At 41.8% G+C, this 22,014-nt stretch overlaps 1 protein-coding gene across 4 annotated transcripts in view; it reads left to right on the top strand.

Moving 5' to 3' along the window:
• The window catches only part of LOC136864808 (phosphatase and actin regulator 2), a 1,136,936-nt gene that overhangs the window by 977,818 nt on the left and 137,104 nt on the right, over positions 1-22,014 (top strand). For 3 of the 4 annotated variants that reach the window (XM_067142230.2, XM_067142231.2, XM_067142229.2), the window contains one exon: positions 18,945-19,139. The exons of the other annotated variant lie outside the window; for it this stretch is intronic. In XM_067142230.2, coding sequence (XP_066998331.2) covers positions 18,945-19,139 — 195 coding nt within the window. The remainder of the gene's footprint in view (positions 1-18,944; positions 19,140-22,014) is intronic. 4 annotated transcript variants of the gene reach the window in all.

Here is a 22,014-nt window from a genome sequence, read left to right as displayed (position 1 = left end):
CACTTAGCAGATATAATGTCTCTATGATTTCTAAATAGTACATAACAAGACTTGGATAAGTTATTGAGAACATGTTAGCGATCAAAAGTCTCGGTACATCATTTTAAAAGAATAGGAATGAAATGTGTTGTGTAGTGGCCTATTTGCTTGTTTGTCACTACTTCGTATTCGCTCGGGAACACTCCTGGTTAGCGGGTGTGTATAGTGCACCAGGCCGTGTGTTACATAATGGGTAAAAGAACAGAGTTATGTGACGAACTAAAAATGTAATTGTATCCCTCGGATTGCAAGGGTATTCTCTGCGTGAAATTGGACGCAAAGTAAATAAACCGCATTCCAAAATACGCTGTGTGTTGAACAAATTCAGATATAGAGGAACCACAAAGAATTTGCCACGAAAAGCAAAAGAAAAGATACTGAATAGGCGGGATGAACGTTATATTGTGAAACAAGTAAAACGAATCCACAGTTAAGTGGGCCATGCTGGAAGAAAATGTCAAGTCAGACAATTCGTGGATATATCATTATCACGGTAGATGACCACGGAAAAGGCCGTTTGTTACTAAGCAAAATCGACGAGCCGGAATGAAATTTTTCAGAGAGTATGAAAACAAGGATTGTACGTTCTGGAACAAAGTTATTTGGTCAGATGAGACCAAAACAGTTATGTATGGAGAAAATGCAAATACGCTACCCACCGTAAAACATGGAGGTGGATAAATTAAGATTTTGGGGTGCATGTCGTCTTGTGGAGTGGGAAATATGGAAACCATCAATGGCATCATGGACGCATGGGGTTATTTAAACATTTTAAAGAACAATGTCAAACAGAGTGCAGTAAAAGTGGGGGTTGGGGTCTCGCTACATCTTGACCCCAAGCACACAGCTGATATTTGCAAGCAGTGGCTGATATGGAACGTACCCACGCAACTGCCAACCTCTGACTTGAACCCCGTAGAACATTTATGGGTCGATCTAAAAAGAAGGGTTCATGGAAGGAAACCTCAATCACTAGAACAGTTAAGAAGATTGGCGTAAAAGTGACCCATGGCTCATTCCATGCAGTTCTCAAGTGTTTTTGAGTGAACTTTTTGTTTTCTTCTGTAAGTGTACAAATAAGATTGTTGCGTGATGAAACGCCCGATTTTGGTACATTGCTTGTATTTGTGTTAAATTGTAAGATCACAGATCAGTTTTTTTAATTATTTACATTGTTTATTAGTGTATCTGTTACGGCATGGGCAATGAAATGCAACACAATAATTGTATACAAATGTGTAACCGTTAATTCGTTGCAATACATTAATGTACAAATAAGACTGTTATGCACTGTAAGTATCCACATAAAAAATCAACTTCACTTCTCCTTAAGTCAAGCGCTCCCACGGGCCCGGTCGGCCTCGCAGCAGCAGTCCCGGTGGGGTAAGGAGGGGAGGTGGAAGAGGCAGAACAACAGGTTTTTAAATCAGCGCGCAGCTTATGAAAACAATATTATTTATGAGAGTTCTGTGAAGACAAACACATACATTGCGTTTGCCTTATTGCACATTTAGCGTTTAAGTCGATTGTTGACATCGTTTTGCGGCAACTAATTTACCAATATAGGGCACAATCGATTTGGCAGTAGAAATTCTAAGTACAGCCTCTAAGTCCGCATCAGAACGAGAAGTCCTAGTTCTCCATTTATTTAAATTCAGAATTGAAAACATCTGTTCGCATGCATACGTTGTACCGAACATTGACGTAAATTCCAAGGCAACTGCTTGAAGTCTGGGAAATTCTTGTGGATGAACACCTTTGTAAAAAGAAGTGAAATCACTGCTGTAGTGATAGTACGTGTCCTTTAGGATTGCGTCGCACTCTAGTCTTATCAGCTCTGTTTGGAAATATGATGGTGATTTTTCAAGACGCGCTGAAAATGGGGTCATAAATATTTCAAGCCGAGGTGCCATATCATTCATTTCTTTGAACCGGGCATTGAATTCAGAGTGCAAAGTCTGTAACGACGTCTGATAGTCTCCTAGATTTTCATAAGTAGACAAATATAATGATTTTAATTAAGGAAAATTGTCAAAATTTCCGGCTTCAAACTAACTTTTCAATAAAAAAACTGTGTATTTTGAAAGCCGTAATTCTATCACACATGGTGCTAATCAATTTTTCTCCCTTGCAATGAAATATTTAAATCATTCAAATAAGACGTTATGTCCGCAAAGCTGGTAGTGGAGAGCCTTTCATTTCCATGAACAGAGCAATTTCTTCAATTGTTGCGAAGAAGGTTGCTAGCACTTTCGCGCAACTTAACCAGCACACAATACAATAAAACGGAATGTCGCTACATTCTACCTAGAGATATTTTAAAAATTCATTGAACTGCCAATGGTTCAGATATTGCTTCCTGCAGAAATTTACACATTTTGACATAGTATCGATAACAAATTTAAAGTTGCAAAAGTTATTTGCGCATAGTTGTTCTTGACGTAAAACACAATATACCGATAATACTGCAGGTAACCTACCATCGCGCACCTTCGTTCTGACGCGGCCTATAAAACCTTGCCCATCCGACAACTTCGCTGGTGCTCCGTCAGTAGCGACACGAGACAGATTTAAGAGTGATAAGCCCATATCCTTCATTGCATCTTCAACAGCTGCAAATATATCTGCGCCGGTGGTAGTATCATGTCCAGTAGTTCCTCAGTTATAGCGAACCCTGTTTCGACTCCCCTGACGAAAATAGATAGCAATCGAGTACTTCTGGAAAGTGCCGCAATTGTTCCGCAATTGCTCTTTCTAGTTGGCACCAAGTTCCTGTACACGACGAGAGATCGTTTTCTTGAAAAGCTCATCGCCTAAAAGTGGGCCACAGCACGTGGACACAGTACTTCCGAGCACTCTATTAAACATTCTTTTACAAATTCACCATCAGTAAAGGGTCGCCCACTTTTTACAATTTTCAGAGCAACAATAGCCCATAACTTGCTCGTACTGCGCCTTCCGAAGTGTTTTGTTCAAGTATCTGTGGGACAGGGAGATGGAATAATTATCTTTGTGTGTCCTTAGCAGCACATCTAATTCTAATTCTAAACAGTTCTTAATAATACAAACTCCGAAATGAAAACAAATCCCTTAAATTGCATGTAAAACGATTCCTTATCTCTGAAGAACTGGGCAATTCCGATTTTAACTTAGCAATGCGTTCGCTTCTTGCTGCGCCAACAATGTCATCACAGGTTGAAACATGTGTATTGTTGTAGTGTAGTCGAACGGTTGAAGACTTGACGCTTAAAATTACATGATAAATTAAACATTGAGCTTTTCCTTCAGTATTGAGAATAAAATATGAATCCACCCATGAAGGTGTAAACGACATTTTTAACGAAGGTGAAACCAACTGCACCGCTATCTGTTATTCCTCTGAGAATAAGAATGTCTCTTAGGCACACATGGGGTAGGCGGGGAACGGTGCAGCGCTCGTGCTCGAGTTGGAAAGGCCTGCCTTAAGTGGACTTTCCGAAAACAATAAATACGTGTTTATTTTTAAAGGAAATTCAAAATCCTAACATTCACGTCTGTAACATCTTTAGTTTCTGAGATATAAGTATCGTCATAAACAGAATTCAACTCCTTTACTTATTTTCATCCCGCCCCCCAAATGGATTTTTCGAAAGCAAAGAATACGTGTTTCTTTATTTGGGATCTTCTTTCAAATAGGCTACAAATGTTCATGTCTGTAACATCTTCAGTTTTTGAGCTATAAGTATTCGCATAAAAACAAATAAACTCCTTTTTCACCCCGGACCCATTAAGATGATACCCCCTCCCAAATGTGGGTTTCTTTATTTTTAAAGTACGTAGGTGGATCAAAAGGTTAGTTGCACTAACGCGCCACAGCAGCGCGCTGTGTGTCGCAAATGTGGGCACAGCAGAGAAAGGGACAGACACTGACCACACTTCTGTTAGGCAGGTCGCTGTGGTGTCTCGTCTAGTATTGTGTGAATAGCGGCCAAATGCAATGGCGCGTCAACTGGACGTTCACTCCAAATATGAGGTGCGTGCGACAATCCGATTCCTATGGGCCAAAAGGAAGAATTGCACGGACATTCATCGTGAAATTAGTGCTGTGTATGGGGAGCGAGCCATTTCCCGGCAAGGTATCGTAAAGTGCTGTCAGCAATTCGAAGCCGGACGCACGGATATCACGGACAACCATCGCGAAGGCAGGCCGTGCAAAGGTCAACGGTGTGAATGCGATCATTAGACAGAACCGGCGCATTAAACTGAGAGAAATTGCGACGCAGCTGAACATGTCGTATGGCAGTGTGTTCGCCATTGTTCACGAGGACCTTGGATATCGTTAAGCTGTGTCAAAGATGGGTCCCACGTCTTCTCACCGATGAGCACAAGGGACAACGTTTCCAATCCTCCCTGGCATTTTTGCAACGCTATGCCGCAGACGGCAACGGGTTTCTGCGGCGAATAGTCATAGGCGACGAAACGTGGGTCCACCACTACACCCCCGAAACGAAGAGAGCATCAATGGAATGGGTGCACCCCTCATCACCACAACGAAAGAAGGCCAAGGTTCAACCTTCAGCCGGTAAGGTTATGGCGATAGTGTTCTTTGACGTGGAGGGTTTGCTGCACGTGGAATTCATGCCGAAAGGAACGACAATCAACGCGGCGTCGTATTGTCAAACGTTGCACCGGTTGCGTAAAGCGATTAAAGAGAAGCGCCGGTGTGATTTTGTTGCACGATAACGCATCACCTCACAAGGCCCACCAAACGAGGAAAATGTTTTTTCCGTTGTTTCCCATTTTCACTTCCAGGCAAATAACGGGATATTTCCATTTCATTGAGCATAATTAATTTTGTCTTGATGAGTTGGGCGTGACGAAGGGCATTGGGCCATATAATTCATGAACGAGGAAGGTGCTCAGTCTTCATCTCCTAGGTGATGGTAGCTTTCAGTGCGTGTAGAACCTCCTCAGGAGTGTTTGCGTCCCTTTCACATTTGGACTAGGAAGACTTGACGCTACAACCGTTCAGAGTAATCGCAGAATAAAGGGTAAAACCGACATAAGACCTATCTGTGTCGGTGCGACGTAAAGCAAATAGTAATTATAATAATAATAATATCGACACTGCTGCCTGGAATTTTCTTTTTGTTTTTAAAATATATCTAACATAAAAGAAATGTTCATGTTTAAAATACCTGATGTGAGGAGCGATGCCACTCATAAACCTTCGTCAGAGTTATTATTCATTTGACCACTTTCATTCTTTAGCCAACGGCCGTAGCCGTGTTGAAACACCGGATCCCGTGAGATCTCCGAAGTTAAGCAACATTGGGCGTGGTCAGGAGTTGGATGGGTTGCCACGCGCTGTTGGTGGGGGGTAAGGGAATGGAGGAGCGGAAAGTAACTGGCCACCCTACCGCACGTAAACTCCGGCTCAGGAGCACCTCTGCGGAGGTTCGGACCTGCCTTCGGGCAGAATAACCCTTACCTTACCATTCTTTAAATTTGCAACTTTACTCCAAACAACATCAATGTCATCAGATCGAATGTCATTCTGGTACGATGCAAATTCTAATTCACCGAGCTCGATAGCTGCAGTCGCTTAATTGCGGCCAGTATCCAGTATTCGGGAGATAGTAGGTTCGAATCCCACTGTCGGCAGCCCTGAAAATGGTTTTCCGTGGTTTCCCATTTTCACACCAGGCAAATGCTGGGGCTGTACCTTAATTAAGGCCACGGCCGCTTCCTTCCCACTCCTAGCCCTTTCCTGTCCCGTCGTCGCCGTAAGACCTATCTGTGTCGGTGCGACGTAAAACAACTAGCAAAAAAAAATTCTAATTCAAATTTATCCCGTTTTGAATCTGCTATAATTTTGGTAAATGTATTGATCAAATATTCTATAGATGAAATTAAACATTTTGTCTCGGATTTAAATTAGTATCGTCTGCATGTTTCAAAAAATTAATCACCTGGAGGAAATGTTGTCACATTGTAATCATAAAACTCTCTTAACAGAGGAGTAAAACTCTTGCTTATTCCTCAAATGAGCCCTACCGCCATGTCTTCATCTCCCTTCCCACCCCAGTAATTGAAGCAACTCCTGCTTGTACAAGCAAGCCTCTTAAAGGAACACGTATAGCTGGAGCATCTTGTTGTAAAATTATTAAAATGGGCAGTACATTCCGAAGCCCTCACTGGTTCAAATTGGTTTGTGAACTTTCTTTAAATTTTTAATGTGGTCCCCTACAAAACAGGGGAATGGCGTCCCACTTACCCATAACCCTGGTGATGCGTTCAAGGAGAATGCACGTACATATTTAAAAGTCTTTTGGAACTTTTTTCAAGCTAATACAAAAGTTGAACCAGTAAATGTTCAATATGAACTGGCAAATAAGCATAAGCTGTTTGAGCTGCTAAATGGCACGGACATCTCTGTACTAAAACAGACAAAACCTTTATTACTGCCAACCATTGTCAGAAGCAACAGCTATACAATTTTCCCAAGGAATATTTAGAGTAGAAAACTGACTGTTAACAAGCACAAAAATACCTGCGCCTGTGTTATCAGCATTCTCTAATACTATAAAAGTAAAGTGCACACCTGACCCTCTTCTAGACCATGAAACGAAACAACCAAAGGATAACACTTGACATCATTGGCATAATTACTAGCATCAGTAGCTAAGGAAAATGGCACGTTTTGCAAATATCGAGCTATGTCTTGTTTTATGTTACTAGCCATACAATTTACTAGTGCAAAAGTTTTTGTTCTGCCACAACCATACTTCGGCGCAGTTCTTGAATCCGCAAACATAGCTTTGAAGAAATTCCCTGTGTGGTCAGGAACTGGAACAACATAAGAAAACAACTCTGCATTTGTAACACTCTTTTCCCCACTATTGCCAAATACTTGCTATTGTTTGATTGTCTGCCTTATATTCGCCACGTGGTTTGTGTTTCAGCGTGCCTTTAACACTAATTTTCGAAAATATTAAACATGGCCATTCTTCTATATATTTATCACGATACATTTGGAGCACAGTATTTTGTAAGCACAGGCAGGCTTCATTTCTGCAGCACAAAAATACTTCTTAAGCACAAAATAATTGGATTAAGAAAGCCGGGGCAAGAACCATGCGCGATCACTGACTGAAAGGCAGGAACAAAGATGGAACCGATGAATGCGTATGTTCTTTGCGCATCGTGATGTCACAGTATCACCCTGCGTGCGCTTCATTGAAGGTCAAACATCTCTTTTATCATTTTTTCCCTCTAGAAAGTAAAAAAGCCCATTGATTTTCCGTACGGTAATGAATTTGCCCTTAACAGTAATACCGTAATTTTAGCATAAAATCCGTACAAATGACCGAAAATCCGTAATTGTTGACACAATCATTTCGGAAAAGGCTAGGAAAGCAACAGATAGGGAATCTGCCATCTGGGCGACTGCCCTAAATGCAGATCAGTATTGATTGATTGTCTGTATGCTTATCTCTCACTCGGACTGGTATTGCCATCATTAAGTAGCAAGATCGAGGCCCTTGTCGACTGTTGTGGATACACCCCGGATCTATCTGTATTAAAATATAGTTGAGTTCTGGTCATTTATCTGAGTCCTATTTGCCCGTTTTGGCCTCCTTTAGATCCGAAGAATGCTGCTAGTTTCATCATTGGTATGTGGGACGGTGTATCGAAAATCTGGACATATGGTGCAAGGTCAGGTGGGGCTCATCGGTTCTGAGTTCTCAGTCGAGCATGGCAAGGCACCTTGCTACTGAGTTCCGTTGTGTCTCCGGTTCCTTTTCTCATTGATTCCAGGAAAATACTGTTGTAGTGCTTCCCGTGGTATCTGTGCGAGTTAACATCCTAGCGGGCTCGATCGCGGGCCAGTTCAACGGTATTTAAAGGTGCTCATATATGTCCGCCTTAGCCTTATTTGCAGGTAAAAGTACTCCGGGACGAAATTCCGGCACCTCAGCCTCTCCGAAAACTGTACACGTAGTTAATGGGACGTAAAATTATTATTATTATTATTATTATTATTATTATTATACAGACACCTCGCGAGAACACAGATGTCCCTGGCCTTTAGAAGGCTTTATAAACTTCTTGTAGTATCATAAAAGAAGAGGATGGTTGCCTAGCTGTAGTTTCTCTTAACGTAATAATCACCACCACTCCAATCATAAAAAGAAACCAAATGCCATGGCGTTACAGTCCCGGTGGACCTTGGCGTACCAAGCGACCGCTGCTCAGCGCGTGACGCGTGGTCGTCTCGACCGTTATTTTGGGTTTTCTAGACCGGGATCGCTATCACGGACCTTAGACCAGCTCTCAGATTCGGGTAACAATCTCAGATCTTTCCGTAAATCGAAATGGGGGTCTCCGGGTAAGACGTAGATCGCAGGGGTGGCATAGCATCATCAAACAGGTACCTATCCATCATCCATTTCAGCCACTCTCTCCACAGACTGTCCAATCACTTTGGCATTCGGAACTTCAAGTGCATATAATATCTTGCAACCTCTTTGAAATATGTTGAATAATGCTATGTATGTTGAGTATTCATTCCGAAGGATGGTTTGATCCTCAACAGCTCCGCCATCAGCTTTCCTAGATGGCCTAGGCAGCACTGAAGAGGCATACTTGGGAAATGAGGAGCGAGGTAGTTTCCCGTTGCTTCAATTGCTGAGCTATTACATATCAGTCTGCCAAGCACGCACCGACCGACCCTGTGAGCGATATTTTCACACCATTCTTACGGAGGCTGGCTGCATATGGAATGGTGTTACTAGCATCGCTCATAACCTCAGTCTCTTTCATGAATCGCCATAGCCAAGGATGAGACTGGGCAGGTCAGTAAAAGTAACCAATATCAGAAGGCATAGCGCACTCTAAACACTAGATCTCGCCACCAAGGGCACTGAATAATTCTATTAATATAAACATCTTGAATGAGGATATATGGCTGCAGTAATTTAGAAAAATGTTCCAAAACATATTCCTTTGCTTTTCTAGAAATTCTTCTTTTTGGAAGAAACGTCGCGGATGGGCGTCTCCGAAAACAGCAAAACAGTAGTTTGCAGGTGCAATACAGTAGATGGCCATTCTTATTCTGTGTAGGCAGGTAGTGGGTCACTGTCCATGACTCGGCCACCAGTACGGCGGAAGAAGTTTGGACACCGCCATGTAGATAAGCAGACGTGGCTCTGGAAGGACCAGGTAAAGCAAGAGGTGCAGGAGAAGTCGGCTTTGAAGGCAGATGAGAACTGGCTGAAGTACACGAACATCCGGAGGGAAACTAAGATAACGAACACTACCGCAGTCTTCACGAGGAAGGTGAGAAGGTCGTCAGCAGACTCGCAAGAGCTCGAAGCAAAGCAGCTCGGGACATTGAATACTAGAAATGTATGAAAGACAAGGGTGGGCATAGGTTAAATTACAGAAGTGCAATTCTGAAACGGTGGCAAGAACACTTCAGTGAGATTCCCTCACCAGCCTATCTCAGAAGACAGAAAACTGCTAGTCCCATTCAACAAATCACAATCGAAGTCGGGAGAGCTATTGAGGCCATGAACACCGAGCAAGTTAGGGTCGCGTGGGTTCGAATACAACCGCCGGCAGCCCTGAGGATGTTTTTCCGTGGTTTCCCATTTTCACAACAGGCAAATGGTGGGGCTGTCCCTTAATTAATGTCATGTTCGCTACTTTATCCTACCCCTTTCCCATCTTTCCGTCCCCGAAACCTTCGATCTGGTAGCGCGACGTTAAACAAGTACAAACCTGGAAGTACCTGGCCCTGCTATCACCTGGCTCACTGACTTCACTGCTGGATGTCGAGTGGCATGTGTCACTGTCACCATCAACTACTGATGCAATAGATACATCTTCGACCGTGCCCTAGACCGCGACCATAGCTCCAGAGCTCGTCATCAACTGGATTCGACTGCTCTATTCAAACAACACCAGCCGTGTTGGACGCTCAGTTCTCGTGGCTTCTGTGTGAAAGTTGGCGTCCATCGGGGATCTACGCTGTCACCGCTCCTTTTCATTGTGATGTCCCGATCACGTCATGCTCCACGAACCTGCTGGGGAGAGGTGATACTCGCACGTGGCGCGTCCCAGGTGGCGGATAGGGGGGTCCTAACCGGCTTGCCGGCGGACTTGAGGGAAATAAAATACCTTTCGCGGACCAAACACACAAGCCACTGTGGGTGGGGGACGCAGAGGAAGAAAACACCCACGGTATCCCCCGCCTGTCGTAAGAGGGGACTAAAAGGGGCGACCAAAGGATGATTGAATTAGAGCCATGTGACTACTTGTAATTAGTACCATCACGCAGGGAACACCATGGGTCGCATTTACTTGCGCGTGCTACCACTATGTTAGGTACGCAATAGGATTGTGATTAGTAACGACAGTGTGTGAATCAGGAGGTGGGTCCTACAATACCTGTGATTCGTACCCCTATATGAGCGGCACCATGGGATTAGCGACACCATGGTTCTGCCTTACCTATGCTCAGTTCCCACTATGTGAGAAATTCCACGGGATAACACAAGTCCCCCTGTGGTTAGTCCACTTATGTGAAGAACGCCATAGGTTTCGGTTGCCTGTAACTATCGCCGCAATGTGTGAAACACCATAGTCTGTGTTACATGTGCGCATTACACTACCTGTGAATAGTACCCTAATGTGTGGAATACCGCGAGCCTACGCTACTTTTGATTAGTATCGCAACATTACACATAGCATGGTTCTACTTTCCTAGCGATAAATACCATTATGAGGGGCCGATGACCTGGATTTTGGACCCGATTCGACTGTAAGCATAATCGATTCAGCATCGTGCTATAGAAGCAGTCGCTTGGTCAGTAATACTATTGTTTTGTGCCAGCTTCTGTGCATATGAGGCGCTGTGGGTCGGATCCATTGATCGTTTTAAATTCATATCCGTCCATCCATCCATCCATCCATCCATCCATCCATCCATCCATCCATCCATCCATCCATTCATTCTTCGTCCTTACGCTTTGAATTCTGGTCAGTGGAGGATTTTGGACTTTTTAAGTTGTCATTTCATTTCGTCTCATTTCGTACCATTAGGGGCCGATGACCTCGATGTTAGGCCCCTTTAAACAACAAACATCAATCAGTAACGTCATTCTTCCAGAGTTCCAGTGACAAGTACAGATGTGGGCCGATCGCCTTCCGCAATTTGGGCTACATCTTAACACTGAAAAGTCTAGCTGACGATTCCATCGAAGTTTATGTTGCAGATCTTAAGTTGCACGTATAGCGCACGAGTCAGAGCAACATGGTCGAAGTGGAGGGACGTCAAAGAGCACTAATCCGCGTGAAGGCAAAGATCTAGCGAACTGTGCTGTTATATGGTCGACGTCATGCAGTGGAAATGCGCAGGATCACAGTTCGGTATCCCCGCACCGTGTTACGGGCAGCACCTTGACCAGCTCATGATGACTGCTTCCCGGCCATTGCCTGTGGGAGTCCTGTGGCTATCAAAAACAAGATTTATATTTTCTTTCTTCAGGCAAATGTAGTACTGGCTTTCCACCTATGTTGAATTTAATAAAACAATTCAAAGATCTAATTTATGTTACTTAATTTTTCTAATGCATTGCACGTTGCGAAGCCAGTTCTTCAACACTCGGTGCAGTATTTGATATGCTCCGTTTTATTTTGTGCTAAATAAAGTTTCTTGACGTGATCGTATGCCTTAGTTTCTGTATTCGACCGAACGAGTTGGCCGTGCGGTTAGAGGCGCATTCGGGAGGGAGACTCTCGGGCTCCACTCCTAGCCTTTTCCCATCCCATCGTCGCCATAAGACCTGTCGTGTCGGTGGGACGTAAAGCAAATTATAGGTTCTGTATTGGAAAAGTAACATCACATTTGATCTGTAGAGACCATTATATAGCGTAAGGGTTGGCTGAATGGAAATATCACCGGGCGAGTTGGCCGTGCGCGTAGAGGCGCGCGGCTGTGAGCTTGCATCCGGGAGATAGTAGGTTCGAATCCCACTATCGGCAGCCCTGAAAATGGTTTTCCGTGGTTTCCCATTTTCACACCAGGCAAATGCTGGGGCTGTACCTTAATTAAGGCCACGGCCGCTTCCTTCCAACTCCTAGTCCTTTCCTATCCCATCGTCGCCATATGACCTATCTTTGTCGGTGCGACGTAAAGCCCCTAGCAAAAAAAATGGAAATATCCAAAATATCTAGAAAACGTGAGAATATAAACAAATACGGTACTGTGCCATTTGCATGTCGCTGGATGCTTACAACCAGGGCAGCAATGACGTTTCTATTTTCTCATCTTATAATTGGCGTAAAGCTGGTTTTCATTCGTCGTCTTCAGGGAAAGAAAACGGTGCATTAAGCAGCGATAATTTCCTTTCCCACAGCACATGTACAAAGTCGCTCGCGATCCTTCAGCTTGTCCGCCTCTTCAATAAGATTTGTTTTTTGATTCGTAATTTAATTGATTCGCTAATTGTAGAAACCGCCTAAGTGCACTTTTTCAAACTGTTGGGAAAATGAAAAAATTGTGTGGGAGTATAAGTTGAAGTCTGATCTCCTTCTAAATGTTTAAATTAAACTTTAATGTGCTAGAAAAGTGTAGTAAACAAGAAATAAGTTTAAATTTTTTTTACATGCCATAAACATTTTTTTTAACTTTGCACTTAGAGGTTGTTTCTGAAATAAACTTCCTGTTAATATTTGTAGCAATTATTTTAAAAAACAGCTAATTGATAATCTATGCAAGTTTTAAGATGAAAGGTTACGTAAATAACACCGTTCTATTCATACAAAATTTAACAGACATCAGTTAATGAATCAGAAAATACAAATTAGAACAGTAAAACCATTTCTGGCTTTATTCAGCCTCTGGCATATCCTCAGAGGTTCTCTCTCGGTTGTTGGCCACTGAATGATTCTGTCATAAAAGTCTTCATAACCAACGGTGTAGTCCATTAATTTTTTCAAGTCTTCTACTTTCTTTTTGTTGATTGGAACCTAAAATCAAAAACTGTGTTGTGCAGAACCCATTAAAAGTTTATAAAGTTATTTTAGGCTACAAAATGTTTTACTTGCTCAATAATTGTATATCCCTTTAATAATATTATTGTAATCAACTTACCTTTCCCAAAGGATAAGCTTTCTCGGAAGGTAGCTCAGGTGGGCTGTCAGTTTTCAGTTGTGCGAAAGTAGATGAAAATCCTCCAATAAACGCCTTTGTCACAACTTGTCCTGAAGTATCTTTATAGTACAGAAACTGTAACTAGAAACCTTGAATGGCTTCTTACGTTGTCTTGGTACTTCCCTGCCTGATGTTTCATTGGAGTTTGTCATTTTCCTGTACGATATAGGCCACCAATGTTTAAAACTTAAGACATCGTCCGAGGTAAGATGATAAACGGTAAAACGACCTGACACACTTGCCTTGCTGAGCATACTCATCTAGAGTATAAATTCTGACCACCTTCCTCAAGAGCCGTTTAATACTTCCAAAATCCCTGTCACAAGGAAAAAAAAAAAAAAAACAAAAAAAAAGGTGGCCACGGACAGGGACGTTTTGCGTAATCGCATCAAACTGACCTCTGTCACAGAGATTCAATAAGAAACGCTCAACTGTGTGATTGTGTGTGAGTCACAAAACAGGTTATCCTAACAGGGCCACCGACCGTCATGAGTGGAGGAATGAATTTACCGCAGAAAGAACCTAAGCGACGGTGCTTAGGTTCTTTCTGAAATACACACTATTTACACAGCTGCCTAACAGCATTGCTTGCATGGAATATGGGTTGTTTCCGAATAGTACAATCCCGTCAAAAACTCAATTTTGATAAAAGTGTCACTTAGGTGGTTTCTGAAATAAACGATTCAATTACTTAGTTTGATTCTACTACCAGACCCTTATTTTATTACTACGTTTACATGGGGACTGAAATCGATTTGAGTACACTTACCGTATTGAATACGATCTCCGTTTACATGTAGTAGGCTATTTGAGTATCGTATTGAATCCGCCAGGCAACATCGACATATACGAACGATGCAGATTTGTAATAAAGTCGATATCACCTCTCAGAATTTAAAAACGCCAAATGCAGTAGGAGCCCAGGAGATAACTTTCAGTTTTGAAAGTATGTGTGGTATTCCAAACGTAATTGGTGCAATAAATGGAACGCACATTCCAGTTTTACCCCCAACAGAAGGATATCGTGATTTTGTTAATCGCCAGGGCTGGCCGTCTTATAACATGATTGCAGTTGCTGATCATTTATACAGGTAAATACAATTACTGGCTTATTATATTTGTTATTTCGACATAACTTTGATGATGATGATGATGATTTCGTCAGAACAAACATGGAGTGTGTGAGCAGTCGTTTTCAATACGATCTCAGTACGATCCGCGTTTACATGGAACTCAATTCGAACCGAGTACGATACGATCCCGGATTTTACCGTATCGACCTTGAGACTCAATCCGAATTGAGTCGCCGTTTACATGGCGTTTTCAATACGGAAAGTGTACTCAGATCGATCTGAATCCTACGACTACGGGATTCTCAGAAGGACTGAAGTCAATATAGAGCAGTACAAACACGTCAGAAGGAATGTAGCGATTTAAAGCAATGAAATACTCGATCAAGTGAAAAACCGCACATAACGGTGCCGATCTAACAGTCCAGGCCGCAGACAACCGTGAACACTCCTCTGCCATTATTCCTATCACTGCCTCAGAGTAGGGATTGAATAGCCGGAATGCTATGGTGAACCAGCGTGTTACGTACCAGTAGCATCAGAACATTTATGAACTACAGGGATGGAAAAAGAAAGTTATCTTACTCCCCAGCTACTTCCCGCCAATATTCCGGCAGGCTGTTACAATCGGTACGACCAGTCGAGTTGGCCGTGTGGTTAGGGTCGCGCAGGTGTGAGCTTGCATCGAGGAGATAGTGAATTCGAACCCCACTGTCGGCAGCCCTGAAGATGGTATTCCGTGTTTCCCATTTTCACACCAGATGAATGCTGGGGCTGTACCTTAATTAAGGTCAAGGCCGCTTCTTTCACACTCCCAGCCCTTTTCTATCCCCTCGTCGCCATAAGACCTATCTGTGTCGATGCGACGTAAAGCAAATTTTAAAAAAAAACCTCGGTACGCAGCAGTAATCCTATCTATCGCAGATGAGTAGCAATAGAAGACACATAACAAACAATGATCAATGTAATGTTATTGTTGATCAATTTTGTGAGCTTTCTATATTGTAGGCCTTCACATTTAGTTTCCTTTTGACTCTGTGATATTAGGGCGTCTTATAAAATTATTTATAGCGTAGACTGTAGTTCCTCATTCTCCGACTTTACATACCGGTTTTCATTAAATTCTGTTTACCTATTTTCTCGTGACTCGGCGCTGGTATGGACTTAGTAACAAAAATCCAAATTCATCAATATCTCTGTGATCATAGCCGGTACGATAAAAATGTATAAGACACAATGATCGGAAATTTAATACTATATAGCTTTAGTTCTGTAGTATTTATCGATACGACCACTAATAACATAAATATTTGAGAATTAAATTTTAGTCCTTCCTCTAAACTACCATTTCACTGTGCGTGAATAAAATCATTTATGGCCTAAATGGTAGTGACTCATTCCCCGACTTTGCAAACCGATTTCCATTAAATTCTCTTCAGCCGTTTTCTCGTGATGCGTGTACATACAGACAGAAATTACAGAAAGTTAAAAAGTGCATTGCCTTGTTGCTGTGGACACGACTGATACAGAAATACCATCCTTTTTCAATTCTGAGCAATGTACAGACAAAACTCTTATTTTTTGTATATACGAAGGCCATCCGGAAAGTGGTACCCGTTTGCGCAATAAAGACACAGGAGTAAATATTAACAAATATACACATTTTTATTGGAAAGAGCATACTTTACACTACTTCTCCACATAATCTCCAAGCAAATTTAGGCATTTGTCATAACGTGGGACGAGTTTTTGTATTTCAGCGTCATAGTCCTCCGCCGTAGTCACGGCTCGTGTAAGTTCTTCATCGCTGTCAAATCTTTTTTCCCGCCAGAAAGTCTTTAAGCTTCGTAAAGAGATGAAAATCCGAAGGGGCCAAGTCCGGGCTATACGGGGGATGGTCGAAGGTTTCCCACTTGAATTGCTGCAAAAGTTGTGTTATCGCTGCTGGATGAGGTCTGGCATTGTCATGAAGGAGAATGACGCCTGTAGACAGTAGACCTCGCCGTCGATTTTGTATTGCCCGCCGTAATTTATTTAATGTTTCACAATACGCATTAGCATTAATTGGCATTAACTGTGTCTCCACGGGCCATAAAATCAATGAGTAGTGCAGCTCGGCTATCCCAGAAAACGGTTGCCATGAGTTTCCTGGCGGACAGAACTGTTTTGAATTTTTTTGGTTTGGTTGGTGAATGAGCATGCTGCCACTCCATTAACTGTCGTTTACTCTCAGGTGATGCATAACAAACCCATGTTTCGTCCCCAGTAATGATGCGAGTCAGGAAAGAGCCTTCATCGGAATAACGTCCCAGAAACGTCAATGCTGCAGCCATACGCTTGGTTTTGTGCTCTTCTGTAAGCGAGGGACCCACCTTGCACAGATTTTTGAATAATGCAGATGGTCTTCGACAATTTAATGAACAATTGTTCGAGACACATTAGGAAAATGTTCAGAGTTCATCAATTGTGACGCGCCGACCGATCGTTCCTCGCGCATTCGTCTACTGCGCTCAGCAGTTGGTCTGTAATGACAGATGGTCTCCCTGAACGCTCCTCGTCGTGTCTATTCCCCCTCCCCAGGTTGAAGTTGCGAAACCAGCGCCGAACAGACGACTCGTCCATCACATTGTCTCCATACACCTCCGTTAATTGGCGATGAATATCACACGGTCGAACGTTTCGTGCATTAAGAAATTTAATCACGGCCCTCGCTTCACAACTGGCGGGATTCTCAATTTCTTTAAACATTTTAAACGATCACAGACACAACACAGGCAATGCTAGCGTCACGCAACCTCGCACAGAGCAGGCAGACAAGCCACTGATGAGGTCTGACCTTGCCCAGCGTCTACCCGAGTCGTCAGCGCTTCATGCGGTGCTAACGGGTACTACTTTCCGGATGGCCCTCGTAATAATAATGTTCAGTCAGGAGTCAGCCAATGATGTTTCATGATACAGTACTACCTCCGCTTACATCGAGGAATGAAAGTTACCATTTATTGTCACGTAGCCCCCAAGTTGCTGAGTTATATAAGGAATCAAGTTCTCAGCAGTAATCTTTGGCCAGATACTGAATGTATCTGCACATTACTTTCTTTGAAAACATTGAACAAAGTCCAAATATGACCTGGAGAGAGGCTCATCCCCCTGAATGAAATCGCAGCAAAATCATTGGCATTTAAGAGTACTTAAATATGTGACCGTTGTTAGTAGCAAGCTTTAGAACCCTTTTTTTCAGGACAAAATTTCTGTACTCTGTTATTACTTAAAACCTGCTCCCAAATGCAATCTCTTCATCTACAAAGCCTCTGTCATGTATTTCTGTGTCCTGCTTTCTTTCTTATTTATTTATTTATTTATTTATTTATTCTCCTCTCTGTGATTTCCAAAATCTGTGGATGTTGATAAAAATTCCTTTGGTCTGTAAGTAAGTACATAAATAAATAAATAAATAAATAAATAAATAAATAAATACATAAATTACTTTGACATCTGAGTTATCATTGGCAGTGTCGAACTCATGATCCCAGCTGAAGTAGTCTATTTTTGAAGGACAGTCACTCCTGGTGCCGTACTCGGTGTCGCATGACAGAATTTAATTAGTAGAATTTCAGTTTTGCTGCTGGATAGCAGCATAATTAGAATGTTGAAATTAATTGGCAGGCCACCTTTATGACACAACTCGGTAACTGACGTATTATTATTATTATTATTATTATTATTATTATTATTATTATTATTATTATTTCTAATTTATCCACAGTTTTCTTACTCTGTTTCCCTTCAATATCTATGGTACTTTAGTAGTCCAAAACTGAAATTTGTGGTGCAGTCTGTTTAGAATTTCCGAAGTTGTCATTAGATTTCTTCATTGAAGTATTTTTGTTTTTCTTTCTTGTTTTGTTTCATTGCCTGCTTTGATCTTGCCCTTCTGCCTGGATTTACTCTCCCTTCTTGCACATATTTTCATACACTGCTGTTTCAAGACTTGATCTTCTTGCTTGCAGAATTACATTCTCAAAATTTAAACTTTTTATTTCATTGTGTTGGTGGTTTTCTTTGAAAAATTTTTCTTCTGATTTTTTTATATCTTTCAATTTTCCCTATCTTTCCCATATTATTGATTTGATGTTAGACCTCACTTTCTGTATTTTAGACCAAATACTATCATACATTCTTTGATGGTCATATAGTGGTCTGAAATTATGTGATTACTCGCTTGTTATTGAAAGATTTCTCTGTTTCAAAATTGATGTTTATATACTGTAATGTGTACAATTCAAGGTGAGGTGGATGAGAAAACTGGAAGTGTAGTTCAAGTATAGCTCACAACACCACTCTGTTGGTGGGGGAAGAATGTACAGTTGTATTTTATGAAGAACTTCAAAATGATCAAACGTTACAATCTACCTGTGCATACTGTAATCAATAAGAGTAAAACAGACTTAAGATTGGAGGTGGTTAATTATATTTAACATAGCACAGCTTAGTCACTGAGACACTGTGCTTGTGTTTGAAGTGAGAAAGTAGCTGTTATTTTGTATCATATCTTCCTCTGTACTTTCTCCTGGTACTCAGTTTGGAATTAACTCTGTCATCTTACCATAAAACCTCCCCCCTGTATTCACTTGCAGAGCCGAAGAAGGATAAGACTGAAGAGGCTAACGGGTCGCTGTCGCCCGAGCCGCTACCTTCGCCGGCGACCGAATCTGGCGCCGGAAGCAAGCCAGAGCGCCCTTCGTCCCTGGGAGCTGGCAGGTTGACTCGCCGTTTGTTGTGCTACCACAGCGGTCACTGTATGTCCCATGGCTCTCCGCCTAGGCCACCTGGTTAGTATGCTCTGTATGATTACTCCCCTCGTGCTGTAGTTCTCTTGTTTGTAGGATGGTAATGTGGCTTCCTTCTTTGCCAGGTTTCCTGTGTCGCTCAAAAGGCAGGATTTCACTTCCTCTCTATGCCTTAGCTCATCTTATGCGAAGGGCTGCACATCTACCTTAACTTATCCCTGGTAAAATGTTTTAACTTGAATTATTCTATTTCGCTTGATATAATAGACTAGAGCTGTGGGAATGAGTGCATAGGAATAAATTAAATTTTGAAAAATGACCAGCTAAGAAATCATTTTAATATATTTTCCCAATGTAGTTCGAGTAAGAGGTAGGTATCACACGCAGATCTCCCCACCACGCTTGGTCGTCGGTGACGTCATCGGAACCCTGACATCTTGGCACCTTGTCCTCTGTGTGAGGTAATACACAGCTGTGAACGATTAAGTTTCTGGCCACAATTTAGAGATAAGGGAATTTTATTGATATTTTAACCTCACATTAGAGTAATAATATGAGATCTAATAGAATGTGAATCAGGTAGCATTTCTGAAATATTTCTAAGGTCTTTATAAAAGTTTTGTAACAGTGCTCGTTAGTATGCTCTGTATGGTCATGTTTCTAACACCTAAGTATGACAACAGTAACAAGGAGCTCTGATTGTTACAGACTCGAAAATTAGTGCTTCATGGCTGCAAGACATATGACCATTGTTACAAACAATATATTAGGACACTATATATACTGTCAACACCAAAACAGTAAAGAACTGACAACATTAACATTAGATAGTTTATACAAATTAATGAGCCTGTTAGTACTGGTTTCAAATACAGCATATTTAAACTGCCTTTCGTAAAAATAAACATAAAGAGTAATGCAATTCAAAGAATACTTATCTCTAGCCTCACTGGAATTTCTTCAGTTTATTTGGTTTTCTTCTTTTCCAAGTCATTTTTATTGGCATTATATTCACTGTAAGTCGATTGCCTTACTTTCGTTTAAAACATTCGTTTAAATAAAATAATGGCTTTTCAAGAAGCAACTTGGTGCAAATTCATGAATTAGAGGGAATTTCTTCAGGATACCCGTAAGGTTTGTGATGACATTAGAACCCTCTTTCATTTCTTTTCTGTGGTAAAAATTGAACACTATTTTTTTCCATCTGCACTACTGTGTACCATCTCTCTGTAGGCTGTAGCAAACTGCCTCTAGACTTTTTTGAAATCCAATTTCCACCCCCTTGTTGTACATTGACCTGTAGTCTCTCTGCAATCACTTTCTTTACCCTATAAAAGCTATGTAGCCAGCAAGGTCTTCATGCACATCATCATGACACTTGGTTTCGCTGTTCCGCTAGCTCTTCAAGGACTTGAACAAACTCTTGTTCATCCTCCGGTAAAAAATAGGATGTTGTAGGCTCAACGTTGGCCTTCGACTGACACACCATGTCCGAGTTCTGATCAACTTCGCCAGTAGCATATGATCAAATATTTGTACTTAATGTTTCACAATCATCTGAAGAACGTCTGATTACCTCGTAAGGCTGAGAATCAATTATTTCACTCTTTTCATCACAGCCGTCGGAAGAGGATGGTCATAAAATCTTCCGAGCCCTCGAAGCTGAGAAAAATAGCTTTCAGTAATGCCTGGATTACTTCTGGCTGCCACTGTTTATTTAGGTCAGTGGCTTTAGGGAATGAATTAAAGTCTATGTTTTGTTCTTTTGTGTGCTTGCTGTGATTTGTGCAGCCTGCAATGGTGCGACAAACTATACTGAAGGGTGTGCACTATTACTGCTTTTTATGTTTTATCACATAAAATAAATACACACCGTTTCTTTTACACCATAGATATTCTGTAATATTAGCTCCTAGCTTGTGCTGCACAGCGATTCTTATTCGATCTATTTCTACCTTGTTCAAGGCAGCTTCAGCGTGAGGGTCCCGCGTGATGTCACAGGTCCACTTTGCTACCGCGCATCTCTCCCGTGATACCTCCTATTGTACATAACTTGGGCTTTCATGTATATTATATGAGAGTCATACAATAGAAAGCAACTCGTATCACAGTTGTGTGAAATAAGTTTACTTATTTTCAGTGTTCATCTACTTCTTACAAGGGGCCATTCCTTACTCGTCACCACCGATTTCGCTCAAATTTATAGAACATGCAGGGGTCGGCTAGAAATGAAAGTACCCGAAGTGGGAACTCCAGATGGCCAAGCGTATAGAAAATAAAAATAAAAATACAAATGTTGACGCTACTCTCGCACCGTATAAGCCACTTACGTTAGTGCACACCCCGAGCAGTTGTTAGCGTAGCGGTTAGAGCTCGGACTGGTAAGTCGATGGTCGTGGGTTCGATTCCCTGTGTGGAGACTGTTTTTTTCTGTCAACTTTTATGTTATTAATTTTCCAATTACGCAAAGAGGTGAATAATTCATTTTATTTATTTATTTATTTATACACAAATGGCATAGAAAAGGTAAAAATTGGGATTTCATTGTCAGACTTTTTTCTACCTGCGCCAAGAATCTATTGTTTGTGTACATCCGCCAGGAGCAACCTCCACTTGTCAGGTGAAAACGAATCTTACAGCGAAACGACTATTCACGTTTATGGCACATTCCCCAAGGAGGGGAGATAGCTAATAAAGGAGAAAAATGAAAAATTTCTGTTTGAACACGTCGGGAAAGTTCGCAACTCCAAATTTTCTACAATTGTGCGCTCATTATTTTTTTTCTTTTTAGTAGTGGCTTTACGTCGCACCGACACAGATAGGTCTCTTCGCGACGGTGGGATAGGAAAGGCCTAGGTGTTGGAAGGAAGCGGCCGTGGCCTTAATTAAGGTACAACCCCAGCATTTGCCTGGTGTG

Source organism: Anabrus simplex, chromosome 2 (genome assembly GCF_040414725.1).
Source record: "Anabrus simplex isolate iqAnaSimp1 chromosome 2, ASM4041472v1, whole genome shotgun sequence".
NCBI classification, from domain to species: Eukaryota; Metazoa; Arthropoda; class Insecta; order Orthoptera; family Tettigoniidae; genus Anabrus; species Anabrus simplex.
This window is presented reverse-complemented; position numbering and strand designations above follow the sequence as displayed.